At 37.9% G+C, this 21,779-nt stretch overlaps 2 protein-coding genes and 1 long non-coding RNA gene across 3 annotated transcripts; 1 reads left to right on the top strand and 2 right to left on the bottom strand.

The window, feature by feature from the left end:
• The first annotated feature begins 48 nt into the window (after nt 1–48).
• Nucleotides 49–1,913, top strand: LOC116247422 (anthocyanidin-3-O-glucoside rhamnosyltransferase-like). Its single transcript, XM_031619606.2, has one exon. The coding sequence runs from the start codon at nt 128–130 to the stop codon at nt 1,532–1,534; it is 1,407 nt and encodes a 468-aa protein (XP_031475466.2). The 5' UTR covers nt 49–127; the 3' UTR covers nt 1,535–1,913.
• A 1,858-nt stretch (nt 1,914–3,771) lies between these two features.
• LOC126409834 (uncharacterized) lies at nt 3,772–8,299 on the bottom strand. The gene is made up of 3 exons (XR_007572643.1): nt 8,060–8,299; nt 5,281–5,484; nt 3,772–3,981 (listed from the first exon to the last, which is right to left on the bottom strand). It is a non-coding gene; the product is annotated as an uncharacterized LOC126409834 (long non-coding RNA).
• Nucleotides 8,300–20,188: 11,889 nt separating this feature from the next.
• On the bottom strand, nt 20,189–21,592 carry LOC116247254 (anthocyanidin-3-O-glucoside rhamnosyltransferase-like). Its single transcript, XM_031619304.2, has one exon. It carries the CDS (start codon nt 21,590–21,592, stop codon nt 20,189–20,191), a length of 1,404 nt encoding a protein of 467 aa, XP_031475164.1.
• Nucleotides 21,593–21,779: the final 187 nt, after the last annotated feature.

The following is a 21,779-nucleotide window of genomic DNA, read 5'->3' on the forward strand; positions in this document are numbered from 1 at the left end:
CGTGATTTCATCCGAACATGGGCTAATGGAGTTGTATAAATATCACATAGGGTTTGCACAAAACCCATCAGGCATACTAGTAGCTTCTTCCTCATACTAGTGTTCAGTACTTAGCACGAGAAGGAGAATGCAAATGGGGAGTCTCGCATTGGAGGGCGACAACCACGACCAGCCACTTCAGGTGGTCATGTTCCCATTTCTAGCCTTCGGCCACATCTTCCCTTTTGTCCATCTCTCGAACGCCCTTGCTGTTAATGGCGTCAAAGTCACCTTCCTCACCCTTCCCTCCCTCGTCCCCAAGATTCGCCTCTCCCTCGACTCTAACGTCCCCATCCTCAGCTACAAACTTGCCCCCATCGACGGCCTTCCCTCCGACGTCTGCACCACGAACGGCTGCAGCGAGGTGCTGGCCGAGCTACTGAGGCAGGCAATGGACGCGACGCGACCACAGATTGCTAAAATACTCGCCAAACTCTCCCCTCAGGTCGTTGTCTTTGACGCCATCCAATGCTGGGTGCCGGAGGTGGCGGAGTTGCTCGGTATCAAGTCCGTCTACTTTTCTATCTTCAATGCCATCACCGTTGCTAGCACCATCCTCTTCGGCTTGACACCTCACCAGAAACCATCGCTCTGGAGGCTGAGGCTGCCGCCGAGAGAGCTGATCTCCGTGTACCTGAGGGTGAAGCCTTATGAGGTACGTGGCATGCTCTCCAATGCCCACGGCTCTGGCTCGGAGGCCTCCAACTTCAGCCGCCTGGTCTCCTCCGTGGCTCGCAGCGATGCCATTGCCGTGAGGAGCACCTACGAGGTGGAGGCGCCTTCGATTAAGTACCTGTCTTCTCAATGCCGGAAGCCGGTGCTGCCCACCGGCGTGCTCCTGCCGAAGGGCCCAGCTGGAGACCTAGAGCCGAAGCTGGCCGAGTGGCTCAACAAGTTCCCAAAGGGCACAGTTGTTTTCTGCTCTTTTGGAAGCGAGTCGTATCTGTCGGTGAAGCAGATGAAAGAGCTGGTTGTGGGGCTCGAGATGACCAGATTCCCGTTTTTGGCTGTGCTGAACACTACCGCCGACACGCCTAAGGTGAAGAAGCAAGAGTTGGAGGCGGAGATAGGAGAGAAGGCAGGAGGAAGGGGGATGGTGTGCAGCGGGTGGGTAAACCAGCCACTCATCATGAGGCATCCGGCGGTCGGCTGCTCCATCAACCATGGTGGCTGGAGTTCTATAGTGGAAGCGGCGGAGGGAGGGTGCCAGTTGGTGATGTTACCGGTGAAGGGAGACCAGTACCCGAACACGAAGCTGATGGTCATGCAGCTTAGGGCAGCAGTGCAGATCAACAGGAGAGCTTGGGATGGGTGGTTCACCAGGAAGGCCGTAAGGAAAGCAGTGAGGGCCGTAATGGTTGAAGGTTCGAAGAAGGGGAAGGTGGTGAGAGCCAACAACTCCAAGTTGAGGGAGATCCTTCAGCAGGAGGGGTTGCAGGAAGACTATACGAAGGGCTTCATAACCATGCTTACGGAGTTGGTAGCTTCACCATGAAGATGGTCAAGTTCCCATCACGTCCATGCATGCATGGGATCTCTCTCTCTCTCTCTCTCTCTCTCTATATATATATATATATATATATATATATATATATATATATATATATAGCCCTGTAATGTTGAGTATGCTATTTCTCTCGCTGTCTCACTTTCTCTCTTTGTAAAACAGGTGTCAATTCCCATGCACGCAAGTGTGTAGTGTTTTCAAGTGTATCAGTGGTAACAACAGTGCTGTCGTTAAATTTCTTTACTGCATTTAGTTCTGTGTTTTTCCCACTGTAATTTGACGGCTTTCAACAAAAGTTGGCTACTTGGCTTCACACAAAGTCTTAAAGTGAACCAGAAATGCAACATCAATTCCCTGTTGCCTTTACCAAAGTTGGCTAATTATTGATCAGTTTCGAGTCAGTTGGAAAAAATTACAGTCTATTTACTAATGTGGCGTGCTATTGCTGATGTGGTAAAATATCTATAGTAAAATTCATACTTATTAAACTAGAAATTTGAGGTCAGACTTAAGATCTATCCTTAAGATTTTTATCTTACTTCTTTGCATTGCTAAATTATGGGACTTAAAATCGGAGGGGGGAGGGTCCGACCGTAAAATTTTTGTTCTTAAATCCCGAGGTTTTCTAATTTGAGGCTATCAAACACCGCTGAAGGTCAGCATGATACAAATTGAAAACCAATGTGTATATGCAAAGTTGGCGATGAAACAAAGTCCAATAACCAACGATATGTGAGGAGAAGTTAGAATAAGAATTTATCTGTATGCAACCGACATCTCAATACATGTTAAATTGACATAGAGTCCGACTTTGGATTTTGGCCTTAAAGAATTCCGTCAGATCGTTTACATAGATTAGAATCTAGTAAGTGCAACTTGATAACGCCTAGTTCTTCCAGCACCAACTCACAATCGAAAAACTTCTAGGAGCCATCTGGCTAAATTTCTTGCCATAATCTAGAAGAACAGATCCTATGCTTTTGCCAACAACTTCAATGGATTTTTACCTTTACACAAGAAACGGACATGCATATATTACTGCTACTGCACCTAAATTGACTTATAATCTCTGCACCAGTATTAATCGAGCGTAAAGGCCTATGCCCAGTGAAAAACATAAATATGTGGCCAGCTTTCAGGATTATGGCTAAAACTTCCCTCTTAAGATCGTTCCATTGTAATTTACCCTAATTGACTTCCATCAGACCCATCTAATGTCTGTCACATTAGTCAGATCAAATTATGATAAGTGGATGCATCGATTGAATTTCGTCAACCGTAGATAAAATATTGCATGGATTGGTCCAATTCAGTTTAATAGCCTGGGTGAGACCCTAGTTGAACCACAAAAATACAACTTTTTTTCTGTCAATTTTTACAATACCCTTTTTTTGAGTCAGTAAAAGCCCGACCCCCTTTTTTGTGGTGTTGTTCATAGTTGAGAGGTGTTTTTCCACTTTAAATTTTTTCTACATTTTCTTTTTTTTTTTTTTGGTTTCAAATAAGTCTTCAGCCTCCAAATAAGTCATCCGCACTACATGAATGTTGATCTTCAATGGCATTCATCAAGTGTCACCGAAAGTATTTACTTTGAAAAAAGCTATGCCAGAAAAAATGCCACTGAAAGATGCCACTGAGAGAGACGTGATTCTTATTGGCACATTGTTTACGTATGCCATAGACGTAGACCTTCTGTTGAAAAGAAAATGAGCCACTAACAACCTTTAAGTGACACTTGAAAAATGTTATTGTAGATTTTTTTATAGCTGCCATAGCATGTCATTGAAGTAACTTTCAGCGGCATTTTTAAACACCATAGTTGGGTGTACATTGACATTAAAAAAGTGCCATTAAATAGTTTTCTATGACAAGAAATAAACGCCACTGAAACGTGCCAATTACACATTTAATATATCATTATCAACAATTTATGAGACATAAAAAGCACCACTGACGGCTCTTCAGTGAGACATTGAATGCCATTGTTATTATTTGATGGCATATCGAAAATGCCACTATAGACTTTTCAGTGGCACACATTTGTGTGAGAGAGAGAGAGAGATGTATGGAGGTGCATTAATTTAAAAGATTGCAATGTTATTATCCTTAAACTTTTATTTAGACAAATAAAAATTAAAAACATACATATACTAGACTTTTTCTCTCCAAGAGAAAAAAATCCGTCTCAATCAAAATTTTCCCAATGTTTGTGGATTGATATGTGACTCATTTTTGAGTCCTCTCATCCTTGCATGCCTCAAAGCCATCATGCCTGTGGGGCTCCTTGACCAATGTTATATAGAGATTGGCATCATCCTTGGTTACAAATAGTTCTGTCTGCATTATCCTTGGTTATATACATAGGTCTTATCCATTTGCTACTCCCTGTGTACTCTTGCTTTTACTCCTCATTGAAATCCAATACGAAAGCTATACTGCAAGGTAGGATAATTGCATCAATTAAGATTTTATAAGATTCTACTGAATTTAAGTCATCTACAATGCCCAATTTTTTCTCTTGTAATTGAGGTTAGTATGGACACATGTTTTCAAGCTTAAAAAGCCAAACAATCCATGTGTTTTCATCCTAAAATTGCTTTGGTTTCTATGTTTGCATCAGAAAAATGTGTTTTATCTTTGAAAATAGAGATAAAAGGACTCACCCATCGATATGAGGGTAAGCCATTTCCAATGTCTTTATTAGGGTTAACTAGACCAAGAACTAGCCAATTCTCTTTGCACATTACAACATTTTCAAGTGTTTGCATACATTCTATATATATGTGTGCTTAAGGTAAATAAAATTTTCAAAAGATTTAAAAAGACTTTGAAAACATTAAATGATGTTTGGTTTCAAATACAATGCCCTTAGGGTAGAAATCCAGCGATTAAATCTACAAATATTTCATGTTAAACTTACCTTGTATATTTGAAGCCCTACCAAGTTAAGAGGGTTGAACTAGACTAGAGTAGCATTACTTTAGCACTTATGAGAAAACAAATGACATGCACCTAATTGCATACATTAATCACATAAAAAATGCACTATGCAGCTTAAACTAACAAGTAATTTGGATATTTGTCTGTTTGAACTTGAACTTTTTGAATAACATCAGATTCATGTGCAAAGTCTTTTCAGAGATGAATTAATTCATCTACATATCAAAAGTAATTGATAGGATCAGCCACATAAGCTGTTTGGTATAAATGGATAAAATGTTAGATTTTCATGCCAAAGAACCAACCATCCTCTCGAACCTTTTGGACACTACCGTAACCTATGGTTCTTTTACATAAATAAGTGATATATAGTTATAAACATACCAAGCGAAGATGTAAGCACATCATATTGGTGGAAATGCAACAAATGAGATATGAGCTTGAAAAGAAAAGGGGTATGCCTTTGTTTGACAAGAAAATAAATGAGGTTGATACTTTACTTACCAATTTTCATAATTAAAGTTATGTTAGGTATAAAAAACTATGCTATCTTCATTGCATCTACATGGCACAAACAAGCAAAATTTTTCATAGTCAAAGTCATCACCATTTGCAATCACAGACACTGATAATTTGGCATTTGCAATCACAAAAACCGACAATACTACTAGTGGTTACATTGGAAAATCCTGAGAAACCATGTTAACATAAAGTATCACCAAGAAATTCAAAAAAACATGATAAATTACATGAACAAAGAGAAAATTTATGGCATACCAGTACAAAAAACCCACCATGTGTGATCCTAGCCATCACTAATTGTAAGAGTTGAAGAACTCTATAGGCTTCTTACTTTGCTTCATACTAAGATTGGATGCCATCAATGCTTCTTTGTCCCTCACGACTGGAAGGAAGGAGTGAGGCTGCGGGTTGACAGTGGGCTTAATTGGAATAACCAGAAACGAACTTCTTAAATTCCGAAAGCCTTTCCAAATGGCCTATAGAGTATATCAAAGACATGGTTAAGAGGATTATAGATAATCAAATGAACAGCAATGTACAACAGTTAGAAAAGGAATATTGCAACCCACAGCAAATTGAACATCTCACACAAACAAGTAGAGAAAATATTGTTGAACAACAATTTATGATTCAAAAATCCCAAAATTTGAAAGTCTAGTGATTATGGTGTCACAATTTTTTATTAGGTTCAAACTGAATGCCGCTTTGGCAAAGGAACCTATGTCATACTGATATAAGGGTATTCCTGATCTAATGGAAGCTTACAAGCACCGTCTTTTTCTCATTTTTCTCAAGAGCTCGTAGAGAACTGCAAATCAAGAGCTTCGTATTGCCTTGATGCTTAGAACAGTGAAAATTAGGAATCAACTTCTTTTCAAATGCCACAAAGCCGAGCACAATCGATATGCATGAATCTTGTCGTGCAGATGATAAGGAAAAAGCAGAGAAAAGGAAAGAAAATGTAGCAATTTAGGAATATAAAAAATAATACCACGACAATATCAAGCGTCTCAACAAGAACATGACGTACCAAGAATTTCTAGCCTCCAAAGTAGTCACTTGAACTTCTACACTCACCTGACCTTTACTTAGGTCATCCGAGAAATTCCTCCCTTGTACAGACCCTCAGTTGCATGTCTTTACATTAGGTAAGGAACAGAAATTGCTGAAAATAGGGACTCAGGCGGCCGGCGTGGGTAGCAGCGAGTCAGGGAGACACAGGCGACCCGCCTGGCGGGTGGCGATCCGGTGGCACTGTAGCGGTGGGTAGCAGTCAGGGACTCAGACTCAAGCGGCCGGCAGGCTGAGGGCTGGGTTTTGTGGGTTGAATCCGGGTTCAGATCGATAGGGGCCAATTTAAACCTGGGTCGGGCCAAACTAAGAATTTTTAATTATTTTAATCTTTTTTTTTTTTCAATTGCCTGGAGTGGAGCAACGGCCCTTTGAGTCTCTCACCCTTTGTTCATTTTTTCTGTGCTCAATTTTATCATAATAAAGATGGGAGCATCAATTCCTGCGGGTGTGAAGGACGCAAGAGAATTCATGGATGTGGTGGGCTGTAGAGGAGATGAATGTTCTAAAAGGCCATAAAGCAAAGGGACGAGCTTTGCATCTTCTGAGTCACAAAAAACGCCGTTTTTTAAAAAAAAACACCGTTTTCTTAAAATAAACGCCGTTTTAAAAAAAAAAAACACGTATTTAACGTCAAAAATAGTTCTGCCGTATAATACCCGTACTATTCCCGTTTTTTTTAAAAAAACATCAAAAAACAAAAAACACGTATAATACCCATTTTTTACCGTTATTTTCCGTTATTTTCCCGTTTTTTGCCGTTTTTTTATTAATTATTATTTTTTATAATTTTTAAGATGTATTAAATGTTTAATTTTTAAAAAAAATTTGCCGAACTTTTCCCGTTTTATTTCCGATATATAAAACTTTGCCGTATTATACCTGTTTTTTTTCTCGCCGTTTAATACCCGTCCCCATTTTTTGTGACAATGTGAATCTGAGGCGAAGTCGAGTTGATTGACACGTTAGCTTCATGGCTGTGAATTATATACTATTTTTTATAAAATATAAAAAGAAAATTAAAAAAAAAACAAAAATGACAAGTTTAGCAATAAAAAATAATATACAGATTCAAAAAGGCTTCAACTATTCAACAAGCTAACTTATATAAAGAATCTAATAAAACTAGCCTAGACCATGCAATGATGCAAATAAATTCTCAAACGGTAATTTAACATATAAATTGACTAAATTATAACTCAAGTGCAGTGAAACTAAAGATAAACCAACACAATCAATAATATTATAATTGAGAAGTTAAACAAAGTAACTAGTTAACAAAACCATGAACCAAAAAAACGTGGCCATGGCCGGTTGGCAGCAATCAATCGGTTAATAACAAAAAAAAACAAACGCAAATGTATGCACATTCTGTTTAGATTGCTATGTAAATGAAAAGTTTGACGGAAAAAAATAAATGCATTTCTGAAAAAGCGACAACCTGATACCCAAGAAGTTATATCAGTCAAGTAACTTCCATCAAGGTAGACCCACCGTGCATGCTTCGAAGGTAAGTTAACTAAAGAATTTAATGAGCAAAAGTATAATTGGCGAGGGCAAGGCAGGGGTGCTCGTAGACACAGCTCCTATTGAAGCTTCCTGATTCAATCGTTTTTTTGTTGTAGGCGAGCAGGGGAAGTCCTCAATCAGTTAATGATGGAGACAAAAAATAAAAAAATAAAGGGGGACAGGAATGAAGGAATAGAGCACCTGATCAGAAATAACAGCTCAAGAAGAGAGCAAAAACCTTTTTAAGATTCAGAGCAAACCAAAAAGAAAAAAAAAAAAAAAACCAGAAACTGAGTGAACAGTCGAAACAAGATGCTCCACCAACAAAAAAATAATCTCACAAAATGGGTTTATATCAGGGGGAATTTATAGGGACACAACGACCGCTCGCCATGACCCATCTCTCTGCCTACACACACACACACACACACACACACACACACAGAGAGAGAGAGAGAGAGAGAGAGAGACCTAACGGCGGGCAGCGGCGGCAGTGCCCATCTTCCGGCAGCAGTGCCCTTCTTCTGGCAGCAGCGGGCAGCCAGCGGCGGTGGCCTTCCTCTGACAGCAGAAAGTGGCCAGTGACAAGCGATTTTTCCCCTCTTCCCTCTTTCGAACTTCGGAATAGGGTGACAAAAGGGCAAAAGCCCTCGGCTCGGGCCCCTTTCTTACTGCTTCTCAATCTGTTGAATATTCAAATTGGTTCCTGGATTTCTCGTGCAATGCACCGTATCACTAACTAATAATCTCAAGTCTTTCTGATTCCACTCTCCATATGAAGGGACGAACACCGTCAAGATAGGGAGTGGATCAGATTTGCAAGTTAAAAATTTTGGCTATTTCCGGTCTCAAAAGCTTACTCAAATTTTAATCTTTCAAAAATATTGCATCTTAAAAATATTATGTAAAACTTACATCATTTCCGTTGTGATGACAATGTTTCTTTTGAATTCCATTCAAGTGGATGTGTCATAAAGGATTGGTAACCAGCCTCATCCTTAATATACATAAGCCAAATTAAGATTGCATATGTGACCCTCTTCCAAATTGAATTTCAAGTAACTGTGTACCTTGGCTAAGATATTGTCTCCTGGCACCATAGAATGTCAATATCATTCCAATAAGATGACAAAAACATTGTACCACTGCACTCAAGTTGGTATTCAATTACCTCAACATGATATCATTAATTGCCATACGCAATTTGATAATCTGTTGACACATTTATCGTTTTGAAGATGCCATTGACCGTGGTCTGTTGGGGCTCGAACATGTTTGGAGTGCTCGGGATGACATAAATACCCAAAAAAAAAAAAAAAGGAAAACCCAAACAAAAGTGATACCACCTCAAAATGGAAAAAAGACACATAATCTTTCCATTTTCTCCAACACCCTAGTTTGTCTGTGGTGTGTTCTGACTCTTAAACACGCACCATGAAAGCAGAGATATTTGAACATGGTTACATGCACCATAGTGGTTGGTTTATGAATTTTCGTACATCAGTATGGTTAATGATTAAAATACCTTTACTTTAATACTGAAAAAAAATAATTTTGTATAGACAAAATGAAAATAAAAAAAGTAAAAAAAAACTATAGAAAACATTTCTTTTTAATAAATTACCAAAATGTCATTTCTTCCTTTACTGTGCCTATTTTCTTTCAAAGTTATCACCCTCGTAGAGCAGCAGCAAATGTGACAACCGTTTAACTGTATGTGTTCAAATAAAATATTCCCTACCTAAAGGGGAACAAGGGAAGGAAGAGAAGGGTCTTAGGTCTCTTCCGGATAACCCTTGTTTTCATGAAACTGGCTATACAAACACCGTAGCAAGTATTATTGGCTTTTCTCTTGTCTTTTTTGCAATTTTGCTTTCAAAAATCCACAAAACTGTATATATGGAGAAGGTAGATTAATATAAAATTTTCATTCATTCTCTTGCGTTGAGCCCACCGTCTGTTCTATGGATAGGAGAAATTATTGGGACCGTCTCCTCTTTGTCTGTGCTCCGGTCAAATATATTGTTTATGTGATTGACCCTTCTAACAAGAGGCGACCTCGCTTCTTATAGGCCCATGAGAAAAAACATTATTTTTTTTAATTATTATATCTTCATGATGGCATATATTTTTTCATGGAAACTGACCTTTTTTGGGAATTTTTTTTCAATTCTCAATACGATCCCAAAGAAGTAGCTGACCTCTCCAACTTAATACTCACCTTTAGAACAATTCTCTTCAACTAGTTTTCCCTTAAATAAGGTGGAAGTAGGGGTGTTCAATGGATCCAGTCAATTTGGGCTCCACTTGAACTCACCCGGTTAAACTCCACTCAAATTAAACTTTTTTAATAAACTAGTCGAGTTAAAATCGAGTTGGGTAGGTTTGGCTTGATTAAACTCGATTGAGCTTGCAGAAAAAAAAATATATGTAAAGGTGTTTCACGTTATTATCACAAGTGAAAGATTACTAATTGGTTTCTTTGTGGTTCACAACTCTGATATCCAAACTTCAGACCTCGGTTTCTCCATGTACTAAAAAACAGTTCTTCAGTAAACAGCTCCGCTGAGCTCCAGCCAGAGCTCAGTTGAGTTCAAGCTTCTTAAGCTCATGCCAGGTCGAGCTTGGGCCAGTCAACTAGAGCTCAAGCTACGCTTGAGCTTGTGCCAACTTTCAAATCTTAGAGTCTCCATGTACGCTAAAAAAAAACCATTTTTTAATAAACTGCTCGATTGAGCTCAAGCTAGACCTCAACTGAGTTCAAGCTTCTTAAGCTCAAGCCAGGTTGAGCTCGAGCTAGTCGACTCTAGCTCGAGCCAAGCTCAAGTTCGTGGGTTTGGCACTCGAGCTGGGTTCCAACGACCCAGTTCAGCTAGCACTCAACCCATGAGCAGCCTCAATGGGAAGTTTATCCCAACCATCGAGTAAGAGGAAAGACTCCTTTTGCCCACCCTCTATCATCTAGGGTATGGGGCCGCATCAGTACTGGAGTTGGAGTCTGCGCTGCACTTGAGGACCGAGGTCGTGCTGCACTCGAGATTGATCATACAAGATGAATATTTCACACCATGTTGAATGTTGGAAGGAACAAAGGGGTGCATAACTCGTGACATTTTGAGATTTTTCATAACTTGATCAGCATGTTCTTTTTTACTGAAAATATTTTAGGGAGGGATGTGAATGGATGTTTGATAGGAAGGAACACAACCCCCTATTATTACCAGATAAGCTTTCGGCAGAATGCGAGCGAACCCCTAATTTATTTTAAATATATATGTACCACATAGTATTGCAGAAAATGTTCATATATTTGAAATTTTACCAGTTTCATTTTCTGATTTCACTGTCTTTGGGCCTCACTTTAGAAGACAACCAAAAAAAGAAGGGAAAAAGGAGAACCTCAATTTAAGTCGGGTTAGGTTATGGAAACTGAAATTTTATGCTTCCAAATCACAGACACAAAGTAAGACAAGGAGGAAGGGTAGATTCGTGGATTTGCCGGTGGTGATGGTTTCAATGGAAGTCATTCTTTGTGTATTTTGCCAAGCCGGTAGGCACATGGTGCTTCTTTCAGGATTCATTTGTAAATAAATTATATATTTTATAGGATTTGAACAAGTTGTCCAAAAAGTAATTTAAAGTTAGATTTCCCTAAAAAGTTAAAGTACCACTACTACTACAAAGAAAAAAAAAGATAAATTCACCGACATGTGGGAAAGTGAACCAATGAAAGGTTACTTTTACCAATGTATGACTCTAAATGTTGGTGAAGATTAATTTTTACTAATGACCAGAATGGGACGTCGATGAAAATAGTCGTCCCAAATGCGTGCCGCTAGGATGTCATTGAAGTTGGGCTTTTACCGATGTTTAGGGTGCCAACATCTCTTTCTGATGTCTGGAACAAAACATCAGTGAAAAGTAGCCTTCCCTGACACATGTCATTAGGATGTTGAAGTTGAAATTTTACTAACATCCAGCTCAAAAACAGCGTTAAACATATACTGTTACCAACATCTAGAAGGGAACATTGGTAAAAACCATTCTACCAACGTCTGTTTCACAGGCGTTGATAAAAATGAATTTAGTTTTACCGACACGTGGACATGCTCACATCAGTGTAATTGTTTTCTGACAAAGAATTACCGACATCCACACACGCATTGCTAAAGTCTCTTTCAACGAAATGCATCAAATGTCGGTAAAAGTTACCACATAAATTTTACCGACACTTTTTTATTACGACCTTTACCGATGCCTCCCACGTGTCGGTAAAGGCTTCCTCGACTTTATAACTTTGCCTCATTTTTTCTTCTTCTCTCTTTTGCTTTCTCCTCCATCTTTTTTGCACCGGCATTTACCAAAGTTTTTGCTATTTGTGAATGTTTTTAGGTTATGTTATTGTTATAGGGTAATGATTTTAGGTTTTTTGCTTCAAGTTTTCAATGACACACTTGTATTTTTGCATTCCACATATACGACCTATGGGGTTTGACGTTTGTTAGCAAATATCAGCTTTTGAGTGGCCAAAACCATCCGCATGACAAGGTCTTTCATTGATTCATTTGCTTATAGTCTGCATTTTTTGTCATCTTTAACTAAGATTGCATAGATTGCATGATATATAATGTTATATAATATTACAGTGTTATAGTATTGTATAATGTTACCATACTATATAGTGTTATATAGTGTTGTAATATTATATAGTATTATACGGTGTTATAGTATTACATTGGGTTGTTATGTTACATAGTGTTATAGTATTATATAGTGTTGTAGTTTTGTATAATGTTATATAATGTTATAGTGTTATAGAGTGTTATAGAGTTATATATTGTTATAGTGTTATAGTGTATAGTGTTACAGTGATATATAATGTTAAATATTGTTAAATATTATAATAATATATAAATGTTATATAGTATTATATACCGTTATAGTGTTATATAATGTTATAGTGTCATATATTGTTATATAGTGTTATAGTGTTATATAGACTTATAGTTTTATAGAATGTTATCATAGTGTTAATAGTGTTATAGTATTATATAGTTTGATATATCCTTATATAGTGTTATAGTGACATAATGTTATTTAGTGTTATGTTGCTACATAGTGTTATTGTGTTATATAGTGTTATAAAGTTATAGTGTTACATAGTGTTATACAATGTCATATTATTATTTAGTATTATTGTGTTTGATAGTGTTACAGTGTTATAGTGTTATATAGTATTATATTGTTAGTGTTATAGTATTATATTACATCAAATAGTGTTATAGTATTACACATTGTTATATTGTGTTATACTGTTATATAATGTTATATAGTGTTATAGTTTTATATAGTGTTTATATTGTTATATAGTGTTATAGTGTATTTGTGTTGTAGTGTGATAGTGTTAGAGTGTTAAAGTGTTGCACAATGTCACAGAATGTTACATTGTTGTATAGTGTTAGACAGTGTTATAATATTATATAGTGTAATATAATGTGTAAACACTATATAACACTATAATACTATATAACACTATATAATAGTGTAACACTATATAACACTAGAACACGCTAACAATATACAATACTATAAAACACTATAATACTATAAAACACTATAACACTATATCACACTATAACACTATATGTCATAATAATACTATAAAACTTTATAAAACTATAACACTGTACAACACTATATACTGAATGTGAGACTGTTGTTAAGGATTACCCATGGGCATTACACCATTAGGTAGGGACTAAGGGTGAAGTCATGTGTGAGCCCTCCACCCCCACCTTCCCCTTCTCTCTCTTTTCTTAATTCTTTCTTCCGGTATGAACATTAAATTTTCACCATTGATTGTTCTGGTCGATCCTTTGATTTGTAGGTTTTGTCATTTGTGGGTTTCAAACTTTCTGCTTTAGAGCTAATAGTATATTATGTAGTAGAATTTTCCCTAAATGAGTTAGAATCTAGTATTGCAATTTGATGTGATCCTTATATGATGTAATTGCCATTCTATTAATGTCTCATAAATGATTAATTCAGTATTTTGATCTATTTAGTCTCTTTAAATACATGTTTTTGTTTTCTATGTTTGAACAACTCCATCTTTGTTACTAATGAACTTCACATTGAATACTTATTTCTGGGATGTATTTACTTCAATTTTTAAAATGTTAAAATGGAAATGAACATGTAGAAGATCAGCTTCAATATGAATTGGAAAGTTACTAATAGGATTCAATTAACAGTTAAGATCTTTGGTGTTTGACGTTAGCTAGCAAAGTTCAATTTTTGAGTGGCCAAAACCGTTCGCATGACCAGGTCTTTTATTGATTCATTTACTTATGGTCTATATTTTTGTCATCTTTAACTATGATTACAAGATGCAAAGTTATGTGCTGAATGTGAGGCTAGGATTACCCACCCTTCAGGGAAGCCAAGAAGAAAAGGGGAATAGAAGGCATAGATCTTGTTATGGTGGATTGATGGTATGATAGTAGATACTTGCTTATTTCTTTTGACTGAGTCATTTTCTCTTATAGATTTTATCCTATTTGTATTTATGACAATCCTTTGCTGGTGTGCTGGTTATCATAGTGAAGCAGATTCCCCTAGCCGCCAACTTGGAAAGTCACTTATTTTCTACAAAATTGAGAGTGACTGCCTAATGGAGATTGGATATGCACACCCAGTTGAAGGCATACATGTACTTATTGACATGCAAAATATGGAGGTTATTGATTTTGAAGATGACAAACTTGTTCTCTTAAGAAAGTACTCTTAATTCAGCATGCACTTCTTAATTAATTACTGATTTAGTGTGTTGCATATTGTTGCATTCAGCAATCAAGTAGAGGTTGATATTATTAATTTACCATGTAGGGTTGTGACTGTTTGGGGTATATCAAGTTTTACAAAATTTAGTAGCAGTGTGGAGAGAGTCGAGAATTGTGTCTGCTTGCATGAGGAATATTTTGGAATTTTGTGGAAGCATCAAGACTAGAGGACATGATTAGCTAAAGTCAGGCATTCGTGGATTAAAAAAGAAAACCTTCACTGAAGAATGAAAATGCATCGATAAATATATTACCGACATTCACATGTATGCAGATAAAAAGTTTTATCGATGCCCATCACGTTTCATGTTTCGGTAAAAGTATTATTGTTGACGTCTGAGGAGGACGTCAGTAATAATTTTATTTACCTATGCACATGCCTAGAATGTCAATAATAGTTTTTATTGACATTTTCATCATCATCGACCGCCTAGGTTGTTGGTAAAACTTTTACTGATGCGTCTCTATGTTTTAATGATGTTTTCCAGCCATCCGTGCATCCTCAAATTTTTTGTAGTAGACAAGTAACCTATATTGCTAGCTAAACAAGAATGCATGCCACATTAGATTGCTTGATTATTTCATTGTCTTGCAAATTATATTCAAATTGATTTATGACTTTAAAATTAGTGTTAGATAATGGATCTCGAAGAAAGACTAAGCTGAATGGTTGCTTAGAGTCTCCACACTATGTTTAAGTGCGAGTTCAAGATATTCAAATGCTATGAATACTATTTATGTTATATAATTGTAGCAATACAGTTGTGATTTAATAATTATAGAAATTTATTTCACAATAAGTTTTGACAGGCAAAAGTATTCTGGAACTTTTGAGAGATTGAACAAACTAAACTATTACTTTCAAGAAAACTGATTTGTGGTTTGTTCATAAAAGTTCATCAAAGTAAATCTTATTTTCAAATCCGACTAGATTCTGTTTTCAGACAGACATCGATAGAAAATTTATTTCTCCAAATTTACAAGTAAAAAATTAATAAGATCTAGAAGATTGATACCTAACATATTCATACACATTCTCCTAAAAAATTCCAATAATGGTTTACAATAGAGATAAAATTCTGTCGTGTAAATTCTGCTCTGTCTTCAATAGCGTTGAGTTGCTGAAATAAATTATTACCCAAAATCCTTCACTCTTTTCTAAGGCTCACGTCTAACAATGACTAAGTCTGAACTATGATCAAAACATGACTTTTGCTTAAAGATATTTTTTTATGTTTTTTATTGTAAATGTGTGATTGATGAACATAGTATATGTAGAGATCCAAAAACCCATATATTGCTTAGAAAGAATGCTTATGTGCAAAGATATTTGAGCACAAAATGGGTATTTGACCATATGGTTATATTAGAATAGATGAAAGAAAAAATACAACAATGGTGTTATTTTGAGAAAAAACACTTGCAGTGTTTGAGTATGTTACCATTGTTTAAAGTTTTATAATGATTGTTATTTGTTTACACACCTTCAAATTTTGAACACTTGAACCAAAGAATGGTTGATCGGCTTGCTTGGGGTGTGGGTGGTACAAATGGTCAGGGACCATCATTATATATTTTGCTGAGTAAGACATCTCCTTTTGGTCCTAGCTAGGGGACCAAGTCCTAGCTAGGAGACCAGACCTAACATGAGTCCTTGGTGGTATAGTCTTAAACTTCTCGAGTAAGTGGTGACATCTCATAATGTTGTAAGGCAAGTTAACAGGACACTCCTTGATCAATGATCGTCCCTACCTTAAAATGAAAATTCAACCTTTCCTACCTATATTTATTGATTGATTGGTTTGATTATAAATACTTGCAATCACGGGCAGAGCCAAGATAGGGATGGCCCTGGCCCCACTTCATTTTTTTTTAAATTTATATGTAAATTTTAAAAAAAATCACTTATTCTATATAAAAATTTTGAAAAAATGATATTTTGGTACTAGTTAAAATTTAAAAACTTAATTCGGCCTGTCTCACGAAATTTTTTTGGCTCCGCTGCTGGTTGCAATGTATTTAATGCTCCCACAAGTTTTTCTTCTTTATGTGACATTGTTCTATTACGATATGGATCAGATCGGGGGCTGACGATCTAGATTATCACATCTATTGGATATTGGTTTCTGGGAATGCTTTGTTTTCTATTTGGATGAATCTTGTCGTAAAAGAAAAGTCTCTAAAATGAATAAAGGAAGGAAACTTTGTTTTATAACACTCCACACTCTTTTATTTTGAGAATTTTGAGAAAAAAGAGGTGTTACACCTATGAATTCAACAATTTGATTGTTTCGATAACAAATAATTCTCTTGTTTAATTTCTTGATAGTTCAAAGAACTACCAGCTTAAGAATTCAGTGGCAAAACTCCATTAACTTGCCGAAATCTTAATGCACCGAAGCCAAATTAAGGCTGCAGTTGTAACCCTCTTTCAAAATCGTTCACTTTAATTTTGGCTCCGCCACTGGAAGAATTGTGTCCACGCCACCATAGAATGTCAATATCATTCGAATAAGATGAGAAAAGCATTCCACTGCATTCAAGTTGGTATTCAATTGCCTCAACATGATCTCATTAATGTACATTCATGGAATGATAGGGACGCAATTTGATACTCTGTTGACACTTTAATTTTCCCAAGAGGGGGTGGGGACTGATAAAACAATTTCTTGATTACTTGCTTGATTAGTTACATCAAGCAATTAAGAATGGAAGCACGTCCAAATTAGTAGTCATAACAAAATAAAAAAGTTAGAAAAGCCAGGTTTTATTGTTGGCAAACATTTTTGTGGTGCTCGAAATGACATAAATACCCTCATAAAACCCAAAAAAGAAAGGCAATTTAACTTCCCATTTTGTCCTCTGAATGGCCAACATGGTGGGTCTGAATGGCCAACTTGATCTAACACCATGTGTTCGACCCCAAAACAAGCACCACGGAATCGAAGTTATCACTTTTATATGGAGCAGCAAGAGTGACAATGATTTAACTGCATGCGTTCAACTAAAATATTCCCTGCGCATGGAACACACCATAGCAAGAATAATTGGCCTTTTTTTTTCGATTATTCTTGCAAAAATCAATAAAACTGTATGTATAGTTGCTATGTTGGAGAAGGTAGATTAATATAAAGTTTCATTCATTCTGTTGCATTAAAGACCATGTGGGTCTAAATTTTTTATGGAACCCACCACATGTTGTGTCCTATAGAGAGGAGAAATTACTGTGGGTGTCTGCTCCTAGCTAGTCAGTGTTCTGGGTCAAATACAATGTTCATCTGGTTGGCTCCTCTACCAAGGGGCAACCTCGCTTTTGGTGGGTCCATGAAAAACAGCTTTACTTTTTTTTTTGGGTTGTTCTTATTATCTTCATGGTGACAGACCTCAGCTGAGTTAAAGCTCCTTAAGCTCAAGTCAGGATAGTCAACTCGAGACAAGTTGGAGTTTGTGGCTTTGCTACTTGAGCCGGGTTCCAGCTGGCCCAGCTCGTGAACAGGCTCACGGGGAAGTTTATCCCACCTATAGAGTAAGAGTAAAACCCTCTTTTTCCCATGCTCTAGGGTCTGGGGCTGCATCAATACCTTATTCCACCGCTTGAGGGGTGGTTGATATAAGGGGAGAGCGCTCATGCAACTCAAACTAGAGACGAAAAGCCAATTGGTCACCAAACCTAACTAGCCGCACCACAAATATCGAGCCAGGTTCAGGGCATACGTAACGAGGGACGTGGGTTCATTGTTCAACATAATTAGACTATGGTGCATGCGTTGAACAAATAATTGTTACTCATTGTTGTTAGATCTCTTTCCATTTATCATTTTTTTCAATATTTTTGCATGGTTATATATTGGTTATTGAGGATGACATCAAACTGCTTCATTGGCGAAATAATAGCGACATTGTAAGCGAGAGCGTTCTAAAATGCATCCTTTCAAATTGTTGTTATTTAATTTTCTTCATAACATGAAAAATGGAATGAAGAACAGAGTATAGAACTCATGACGTTTAGGTTGCCTTTGATAGTCTTGATCTTAGATTGCGGGTTGCATTAAAAGTATGTTTTGGAAGACCTTTCAGTTTAACTTAGTAACATAGATCTTAAATTCACTCGATTTAAGTTAGAAGGAGAAGGAAGGGGAGCTGACCTTAAATCCGCAGACCTGAGGTCCTAGTGATGTAGGACCTTTAAGGATCTAAATCTGAGGCAAAACAGACACAACCTTAGAAATTTTAAAACTGAGCTCTTGTTTACTGAAAGTAGTTTAGCTTTCTGTTTTGCCTGATTGGCAGAATTTGAGCGAAGCCCGAATCTCGTTTAAGTATATATGTATAACATAGTAATGCACATAATGTTCATATATTTGAAATATTACCAGCAGTTTCATTTTTCTGATTTCACTATGGGCGTCACTTTCAAAGACAAAGATATTACCAGCAGTTTCATTTTTCTGATTTCACTGTCATGGTCCTCACTTTCGAAGACAACCACCGAAAAAGGGAAAGAAAAAAAAGGTACCTCAATTTAAGTCGGGTTAGGTTATGGAAACTGAAATGTCATGTTTCTCAACATGAACGCTTTTCGCAGTTTTTCAGCGAAGGAGGAAAAAAATATCCGCATGGTTCTTTCATTTCTCAACGTTTAATGTATTCATAAAACCATCTGAATTTCGAAAAATTATAAATAACTGCCCAAATAATTTTACCAATTAAATTACAAACACAAGTGACAAACGTCAAAACATGTTAAAAAGTAAATTTCTCATAGAGCGTGAGAGGTGAAATTTTGAATAAATTGACTTATTTTTCTTTTTGAAAGAAAATGAGTTTGTTATTAAGGGTAAAATAGTCATTTTAAGTATGTGCGAATGTTTTCCACTCAATTCGCATGCATGTATAAATTACATTACGAATCTAGGCGTATTTTCAAATTAAATATGGAAAAATAGATGTATAAAACATGGATCGACACAAGGGAAAGCCTCCCATCGTGTAACTCTTGATTCCTAACAACTCAAAAGAAAAAAAAAAAAAAAAGGAAGAGGAAGAAGAGTTGAGATTCAGCTACACGCATAGATATTATTCAATATCTCGTTTTGTTATTACATTTTTGGAAGATATATCACCATTATCCAGTCTCCTAGAATCCGGCAAATTTGATTTTACAAGATAACAATGGCATCATAGGGTACTTTTAAACAATTTTTATCAATGGTAGGTATATACTTATTTATTTTCATCACGTGTGCCTTTCCATCTTTATCACCTTATATCTTGTTTGCACACACACACACACACACACATATATATATATATATATATATATATATATTAGGTTAGTCATTTTTTACTTTAATAACATTTTTTAATAATAAAAAACAAATGGCTCTTATAACATCAACATCTTGATAGTAGAAAAATAATTTTTTTACAAAAATAACATGAACTAAAATATGATTTATAATGAATTAGAATGTACAAGTACGTTAGGATATTCCTTGTAATATTTTCCTCGTAATATTTTTAACATAATATATATATATATATATATATATATATACTGTTCCGTTTGATGAAAGCCATGAAACCAGTGGGAATTGAAAGACAGAACTAAATTCAAAGCAGAAAGTTAAAGACAACATTATTCTGGCTACGCCATACACTTGAAAACACTACACAGTTGCGTGCATGGGAGTTGACGCATGTTTTACAAAGAGAGAGAGAGATCTCATGCATGGACATGATGGAAGCATGACCATCTTCATGGCGAAGCCACCAACTCCTTGAGCTTGGTTATGAAGCCCTTGGTATAGTCTTCCTGCAACCCCTCCTGCAGAAGGATCTCCCTCAACTTGGCGTTGTTGGCTCTCACCACCTTCCCCTTCTTCGACCCCTCCACCATTACAGTCCTCACAGCTTTCCCTACGGCCTCTCTGGTGAACCACCCATCCCAAGCTCTCCTGTTGATATTCACTGCTGCCCTGAGCTCCACGACCATCAGCTTCATGTTCATGTACTGGTCTCCTTTCAGCGGTGCCATCACCAACTGGCACCCGCCCTCCACCGCCTCCATTATAGAGCTGTAGCCAGCATGATTGACGTAGCAGCCCACGGCTGGATGCCTCAAGATGAGCTGCTGGTTTACCCACCCGCTGCGCACGATCCCCCTTCCTTCTGCCTTCTCCCCAAATATCTCGGCCTCCAACTCTTGTCTCTTCCCCTTCGGCACGTCGGCGGGAGTGTTCAGCACAGCCAGAAACGGGAACCCGCTCAACTCGAGGCCCACGACCAGCTCCTTCATCTGCTTCCCCGACAGATACGACTCGCTTCCGAATGAGCAGAAAACAACTGTGCCCTTTGGAAACTTGTTCAGCCACTGGGTGAGCTTCGGCTCGATATCTCCGGCCGGGGCCTTCGGCAGAAGGACGCCGGTTGGGAGGACCGGCTTCCTGCACCGAGTAGACAGGTACTTAATGACAGACGCCTCCATCTCGTAGACGCTCTTCAGAGCAATGGCATCGCAGCGAGCCATGCAGGAGACCAGGCGGCTGAAGTTCGAAGGCGCTGGACCGGAGCCGTTGGTGTTGGAGAGCATGCCACGTACTTCATAAGGTTTCATGCTCAGGTACGACGAGAGCAGCGGTCTCGGCGGCAGCCGCAGCCGGCTCAGCGACGGCCTCTGGTGAGGTGTCAGGCCGAAGAGGATGGTGCTGGCAGCGGTGATGGCAGTGAAGACACAAAAGTAGACGGACTTGATGCCCAGCGACTCCGCCACCTCCGGCACCCAGCCTTGGATGGAGTCGAAGACGACGACTTGAGGGGCGAGCTTGCCAAGTATGGTAGCAATCTGCGGCCGAGTCGCGTCGAGCGCCTGGCTCAGTAGGTCGGCCAGCACCTGGCCGGAGCCGGCCGTGCTGTCGACGTCGGATGGGAGGCCGTCGATGGCCGGAAGTTTGTAATTGAGGATGGGGATGGTAGGGTCGAGGGCGAGGCGAATCTTGGGGACAAGGGAGGGAAGGGTGAGGAAGGTGATCTTGATGCCATTAGCAGCAAGGGCGTTGGAGAGATGTATGAAAGGGAAGATGTGGCCGAAGCCTAGAGATGGGAACATGACCACCTGAAGTGGCTGGTCATGGTCGCCGCCTTCCATGGCGAGACTCCCCATTTGCTTTCTCCTTCACTTGCTAAGTACTGAACACTAGTATGAGGAAGCTAGCTAGCTACTAGTGTGCCTGATGGGTTTGGTGCAAACCCCCTGTGATATTTATAGAACTCCATTAAGATCTTACTGTTAGGTAAAAGACCTCAGACACTATGTTGTCTATATCTCTGTATGAATGGATACGTAAAGA

The sequence above is a fragment of the Nymphaea colorata genome, chromosome 2 (genome assembly GCF_008831285.2).
Source record: "Nymphaea colorata isolate Beijing-Zhang1983 chromosome 2, ASM883128v2, whole genome shotgun sequence".
NCBI lineage: Eukaryota > Viridiplantae > Streptophyta > Magnoliopsida > Nymphaeales > Nymphaeaceae > Nymphaea > Nymphaea colorata.